Source organism: Choristoneura fumiferana, chromosome 2 (genome assembly GCF_025370935.1).
Source record: "Choristoneura fumiferana chromosome 2, NRCan_CFum_1, whole genome shotgun sequence".
Lineage (NCBI taxonomy): Eukaryota > Metazoa > Arthropoda > Insecta > Lepidoptera > Tortricidae > Choristoneura > Choristoneura fumiferana.
In genome coordinates this window covers 15,772,535-15,779,584 of record NC_133473.1, presented here as the reverse complement: position 1 = coordinate 15,779,584, position 7,050 = coordinate 15,772,535, and the positions used below count along the sequence as shown (strand labels likewise).

General features: G+C 36.8%; 1 protein-coding gene across 1 annotated transcript; it reads right to left on the bottom strand.

Moving 5' to 3' along the window:
* Positions 1–6,038: 6,038 nt before the first annotated feature.
* LOC141445521 (uncharacterized) lies at positions 6,039–6,716 on the bottom strand. Its single transcript, XM_074111356.1, has 2 exons — positions 6,280–6,716; positions 6,039–6,162 (listed from the first exon to the last, which is right to left on the bottom strand). Exons 1-2 carry the CDS (start codon positions 6,714–6,716, stop codon positions 6,039–6,041), a joined length of 561 nt encoding a protein of 186 aa, XP_073967457.1.
* Positions 6,717–7,050: the final 334 nt, after the last annotated feature.

The window sequence follows — 7,050 nt, the reverse complement described above, 5'->3', positions numbered from 1 at the left end:
CCCGGAGAGTGAAAGAAGCGTGAACGTGAGTTAGGTATATTTTCAGATGCGACATTTCCCAGTTAGTGTACACGAGCTTAGTCAAACTTGCCATTTTTGTCATCATCATTGACAACACGTAAAAATTTAGGCAATACGACGGAAATCAAGTTGTAATGGCGTCACTTTACTAGTAGGTAGGTACATTACACGTTACGACGACACCGACGACGCCAATCCGTGTCGGGGCAGATATTTGTATGAAAAATACGAAAGTTTGTTCTCGCGTCTTGGGTGTTTAATATGTATTTAAGTATGTATCTATATAATTATATTTATCCGTTCCTTAGTACCCATAACACAAGCTTTGCTAAGCTTACTTTGGGACTAGGTCAATTGGTGTGAATTGTCCCGTGATATTTTTTTTTATTTTTTTATTTACCGCAAAAATGATGGCTGGATAGTTAATCATTGTGCTATTCATTGATGATCCGTGTAGGTGCCTAACGAAACGACCGCAAACCACGGATTGCTTTGTTTGTGGCTGTTTACCTGAAAATATACATGCTGGCTTATATACAGGGTTTCATTTTGAAAACAAGCTCTGTGTAACCCGGTGTATCTATATCTGGTGTAATCCCTAGTATTGGTTTGTGTGCGTGCCGAAACGTGTGTGGAGCATATCTCCCAGAAACTATCAGATTGGTTCCTTATCTTTTGTAGTATTGTTGAATTATTCCATAGTTTAAAGCAAAACCTCTGTTGAGAATAATCCGGCAAGAAACTCAACGAGGTATATTTTTTTTTAAACAGATTTACAATATTAATAAATGATATCTATACACATCACAAGTATTTAACACAATTTCATTTTATTTTGTGTCGTGTGTCGTTGAGAAACAAAATTATCAAAGCAAAGAGCTAGGAGACAGTCTGTTTTCAATCCTAGATAAAAATAATACTTACATTTACAAAAGTAGTGTCATCATCATCATCATTCCAGCCTATAACGTCCCACTGCTGGGTACAGGCCTCCTCTCAGAATGAGAGGGCTATATGAGGGTATTGTCATCATCGGCATATAATTGTTAGAAAAAACTGGCCAAGTGCTGTGAGGCCTTAGTTTTTGCCAAATTTCATACAATTCATCATTATATGTCAAGTGGAAGTAAATAAGTAAGGTTTAAGAAGTAAATACCTACCCTATATGTTTTGATTGCGTGAACTTCAAAGATTAATTTTTTCGCCGACCTAAGTACCTATTCTATTAGATATTAATTTTAACTTGATACGTTAACGCGATATCCCGAGAAATAGAAACAGATATAGAAGTATCAAAGTGATCATACGTAGCTTGTTTTATCTTTAGTATAACATTATCAGATCTGATTTTTAAAGTTACCTACTTAACAGTAAAAATGACTTTTGATAGAGAATGGTTCACTGATGATGAAATTGTACCTATTTACCTATCCGGAGAGAGCGTTTTTGTATTACAAAAATAAATCTTACGATTATGAAAATATGAATAAAACTTTACCTTTTCATTGTCTTAGCTAAACTGCCAAATTACATACTATTTATTTTCAGCACTGAGTATTATCAAGTATATTTTTTTGAATATAGTGAATCACAGCTATTTAAGCCGCACAACAACAGTCGATTCGGCGTGAATTATTACAATGAACAAGGAGTATTATTATCGTTGATAAGTTTATATATAGCCCCCGCCCAAGAGTCCATTTGCCGCCCACTGGGTCGCACGGGTGTCGACCCGGGCCTGCACAGTGGACTGGGTGCATTCTTTAAGGAAACAATATTAATATTTAATGTTGATGGAGCTAATTAATTATCCACGCAGTCTTCAAAGATACGTCTTAATAAGTTGTTTAGATTTACTTTTCCACCATTCAAAATCAAGTTTAAGAAGATTGTTAAAAGTAAGGTAAAGTAAGTTAGTTAAAATAAATAAGAACGAAGCCTAGTAGTTTCTCCTTTCTGTTGTACCACTCCTAAAACGCACTTTCATGAAATTGGCAAAAATATTCAACACAAATATTTGCTTGTTGGGTAGTGAATCGTTACTTGCTTTGTTCCAGATTCATTAAAGTTCGTGAAATAACGTAAATTTTATTTCACTTCAATGAATTGTTTACTTACTGTGTATTCCGTACCTACCTACTAATATTATAAATGAGAAAGTAACTTTTGTCTTTCGGTCTGTTACCTATTCACGCTTAAACCGCTAAACCAATTTAGACGAAATTTATTATGAAAATAGAGATCCTGAATTTTTGGCAGACGAAGTCGCGGACATAAGCTAGTATTTTCATGATTGGTTATTTGTATTTTTTATGTCAACTCCAAAATTGTTACTTTTACGGTCATCCCGTAAAACCATATCGAAAATACAAATTGAGACATGGATGCACAGAAAAACCAGAAAAAGAGACCAGCGCTGGGAATCGAACCCAGGTCCTCAGCATTCCATGCTGCGTGCCATACCCCTACACTACCACTGGACAGGAGTACATACACGAATTTCTCCTATCTACCCATATCTCAGGTTGCTTATTTCTACTACGCTACTTAAGCAGAACACGACATCTGTGTTTCGCTCTCATCGAGAGACGTAACACACTTTCCGAACTAACCGCCCACCCAAACAAGAGATGTCACTACTAAGCAAACAAATTATCATTATTATTATTATTTATCCAGTATTTTCAGTAAATGTTGTAAGTTTTGTCCCGATAAAAGTGAGTCTTGATCCACTGTGCGGCCATTTCTCCGCTGCTTACGATGCGATGTGACGATTTTTAAGAGCAGTGAGAAACAAACTGTCGTAAGGTTTCAACACTTTCATTTTGGCATTGTGTGTATCGGTCGGACATCAATAACATTGCTGTAAGTTTTTTGTATACTGTGATTTGTGGAAGTTTTTGTTAGTATCCGGAAAATAGTGACAGGTTTGTTTTGTATTATTTATGGTTTAGTCGCTATTTTTGGACATACGAAATCCACGCATTGAAGCGCATGTGTGACCTATATAAAACGTTTCTATGCTCTCCAGCGAGGCAATTATACAGAACCGCCGCTACCGAAGAAGTGCTAAACGCTAACCCCCTTATTCATAAACGACAATCAAACCTATTTTAGTTAAAATGCCGCTAAAATTCGTTTGTCCTTATCTGTCACTTCGACATTTGTATTTGTTAGAAAGGGACAAAGCATTTGTTAGTTAACATAGGCTTGTTAAGTTTTATGAATAAGGGGGTTAAACACTGAAATTCGACAAACTATTGTTTGATCCAGTTTTTTTTTATACATAGGTAACTGAAATTAACACAGTTAAGCGATAATCTTCCGCAATTGAAACTGCTCTGAAAATAACCAAGAGACCCAATTTCCTACTACAAAGGGCTATGCTACCTATATGTATATACCTATAGTTTGGAATGGAAACTAGTTAGAAATATTTGTATGATGTTGGTCATTTGTTTTGTTTACGAGAAATTAGTGAAGCATCCGTTTATGGCTATCCCGCGTGAACTGTAATTTTCTAGATCAAAAGTATTTATCCTATATATGTGTTATTTCAGGTTATAAACTTATCTGTGCGCCGAACTTCATCAAAATTCGTTCTGTTCTTTTTGCGTGGAAGAGTGATAAACACAGTAAACGGACGTTTTCAAACTTTCGCATTGCATATTGTCATATTATCAAGAGGAAAGATTTGATTGTTTGTTTGTTTGCATTGAATAGGCTCCGAAACTACTAGACTGATTAAAAAAATTCTTACTCCGTTGGGAAGCTACGTTATCTCCGAGTGACATAGGCTATATTATATTTAAAAAAAAATATGGATCCGAAAGTTATGGAAAAATTATGGAACTTCAATAATGTAACTCAAGGTGTAATAAAATAGTCATAAAATGTCTTTCATCGCATGCGCTGCGGAAATTATTAAAGATTGAACAAAAAATGTTCTACTACAGCTCTACAACAAACAAAAAACACAAATCTACAGAAAACTTCTCAATACCATATGTCCAATTATTGTAGTTATGTCACTATAACTATTTTTTTGCTAGAAATGCCGACTAAAATCAGATCATTTTATTCATACAAAGGTAATCCTTAACTAAATAAATCATTTAATATTCTAGACTTTTTCAATACCTGTAGATTACTTTTGTATTATTTAAATCGGACGTTCCATTCAAAAGATATCATGAATTTAAAAATATCAAGCTAACCAAAAAATGAAAATTAAGGCAACTATGTGTCTGGTTCATAACCCATAATGTAAATTCTATTTATGTACCTGTTTGACTGTTTGTTTCTTAAATTATCAATGGTAATTGTTTTTAATTTCCTAGGTAATCTTATTGATTGTTTCAAAATTGGCTCAGAGAAATGGAGGAAACCAAACAATAAAATATAACAATGTGGATAAAGCGGTGCAGTGGGAGTCGGGACGAGTCGATTCCATTAGAAAAGTCTATAAAACAAATACTAAACCTAACCAGTTACTATCGGTTATTATACGTGGAGGGTTCCGTAGAACTCGCTTAACAGAAACAACAAGTTTTTGATTTTGAAAAATAAGTAAAATACGTCGTATTGGAAGACGTAGTGGCTGACATGAAATTTTATTAGGTACTTATTGTTATTTATATTAAAATAGTTCTTCCAATAATTGGTGGAATCGCAGCTTTAGGATCACAAGGCGGTTGAACAATCGTTATTTAGTCGTACCTTTCGATATAAAGAATTATACAAGGTGCTCGTGAGCATTGCGAGAGATTTCAATCATGCATTTCTGAGGCCATATAAATGTTAATAAATGATAAATTAACCGAGGTCGAATTATGCTTTTTAACTTTGTCATAACTTAAATTTAATTTCTTAGATCTATGTGTTTTAAATTTAAAATGATTGGCTAAAAGTGGCGCATGCAGAATTGTTAGTTCGTTGTTTGAATTCGAGCAATAATAGGGCTCTATTATGATTTCTCCACAATAGAGCCCTTTTATTGCTGAATAATCATGTTTGTATTTTAAATGCTACGAAATTAGTGAATTTAAATCAAAATGATGAAATAGGAAACTCATCTTTCGGGTAGACGGTTCTAATAGCATTACGATTCGACAATAGGAAAAAGTTTTGGATTTGATTGGATGCTTCATATACGGGAACTCTAAAAATTAGGATCGCGTCTGGAAGTCTAGCCGCTCGCCTCGGTCGCTTGAGGCCGTCAGTAGTTGTCAAGTTCAGACCGAACTTATCTTTCTTATTATTTTCTCAAAACCTTACAAAAGGTCTAACTATCTTCGGTCTTTTTTCTTGTCCTTCTGCCTTTTTAGGGTTCCGTAGTCAACTAAGAACCCATATAGGGTGCGCCATGTCTAGCCGTCTGTATGTCTGTCTGCCCGCGGCTAAGCTCAGAGACCGTTAGTACTAGAAAGCTGTAATTTGGCATGTGTATACATATCTATCAGTCACGCCGACAGTGGTAAAAAAAAATTTTTTTTAGGGTATCTCCCATATACGTAGTGGGGATGATTTTTTTTTCACTTCCACCCTTTGTTGTAGGGTATCTTTGGATAGGTATTTGAAAATGAATAAATGAATAGGGGTTTGCAAGTTTTAAGTTAATCAGTTGATCAGTTTTTAAGTTTTTGTAAAAAATGATTTCAAAACTAAGATTGTAATTTAACCGCCACTGTGTGCATTTTTTTCTTAATGTACCTATAAGATCACGATAATAGTACAGATAGTTCAACTCAGTTGTGCGCGCGGCCCTATGTGTGCGTGCGCTTGTAAATATACAACTTTCACGTGACGCGGCAGTCGTTGTCCGAGCAAGACGTGTTCTTATCGCTTTACCCACACATAGGGCCGCGCGCACAACTGAGATGAACATCTCTATCTACTTTCATTTAAAAAAAAAATCGTTTTATATAATAAAGAATTACCTCTGAAAAAACCATCCCATCAACATACATACTAGTTGTAGCCTGCAAATTAGTTACCCAATTTGCCGATAGATGGCGTTATACCATCTTCTTCTTCTTGCCCCCCTCCCATTTCAACTGGGGTCGGGCCTCCTTGTACGTCGGCGCCAGGACGCTCTGTCCTGGGTTGTCGTTGGTGAGATATTCTTGGGCTTTCAGGTCCCTCTCAACATTAGTCCAACATGTAGACGGCGGTCTTCCTTTACCACGGGGTTTAGTAGGGATGCTTAGCGCTATCTTTACGGAGTAGCTCTCATCTCTTCTTTTTATGTGGCCTTACCAGCGAAGTCGACTTGCTTTAAGTTTCTCTGCGACTGGGGCCACTTTAAATGATCCCCTGACGTACTCGTTGCGGACTTTATCTAAACGCGTCACGCCGCCTGCCCAGTGCAACATTTTCATTTCTGCTGTGGGCAACTTTTCTTCGTGCTTTTTGAGGGTGGTCCAACACTCCGATTCATAAGTCATTGCGGGTCTGACAGCAGTTTTGTAAATTTTGCCTTTAGTTTTCATTGGCATTTTGTTATCGCAGAGGACGTCAGATAGGGATCGCCATTTCAGCCAGGCTGTGTTTACTCGATGGTTCACGTCTTCTTCTATGTGCGCATCTGTCGTAAGCATGGATTCCAGATATTTAAAGCGGGAGACCTTGGGTAGCGCTGTGGAGTCAATAAGTATGTCACATCCTATTTCCTCAGAGCCCCCAACACGTCTCATTCCATGAATTCTGTTTTGGTACGACTAACTCGCAGGCCGTGCCGTTCAAGCTCCCTCAGCCATGTGTTGAAAGATGGCGTTGTACCCCCGACGTTGAAATTCTACTTTGCGCTGTTAAAATTTTTCCTGACATGAGTTAATGGGGTTGGGACGGATATGCTTGATGTTAGGTCAAATAAGTCTCGTACCTATCCAACTAAAAAAGCCGTAAGTATTTTAAGTCCGCCTATTGTGACGGTCGGGAGCTACGGAACCCTATACTGACTGAGCATGGCCAGACATGCTCTTGACCGTTATTTTTTTATGTAGGTACCTATTTCGACTAACGAAGTTT

Bases quoted from the DNA above. Each gene is read 5' to 3' on its own strand.
- LOC141445521 (XM_074111356.1), bottom strand. From the start codon at position 6,716: ATGAGACGTGTTGGGGGCTCTGAGGAAATAGGATGTGACATACTTATT. The intron at 6,163-6,279 runs GTAAGGCCACAT...TAATGTTGAGAG, and splicing joins AAAGCAAGTCGACTTCGCTG to GGACCTGAAAGCCCAAGAAT.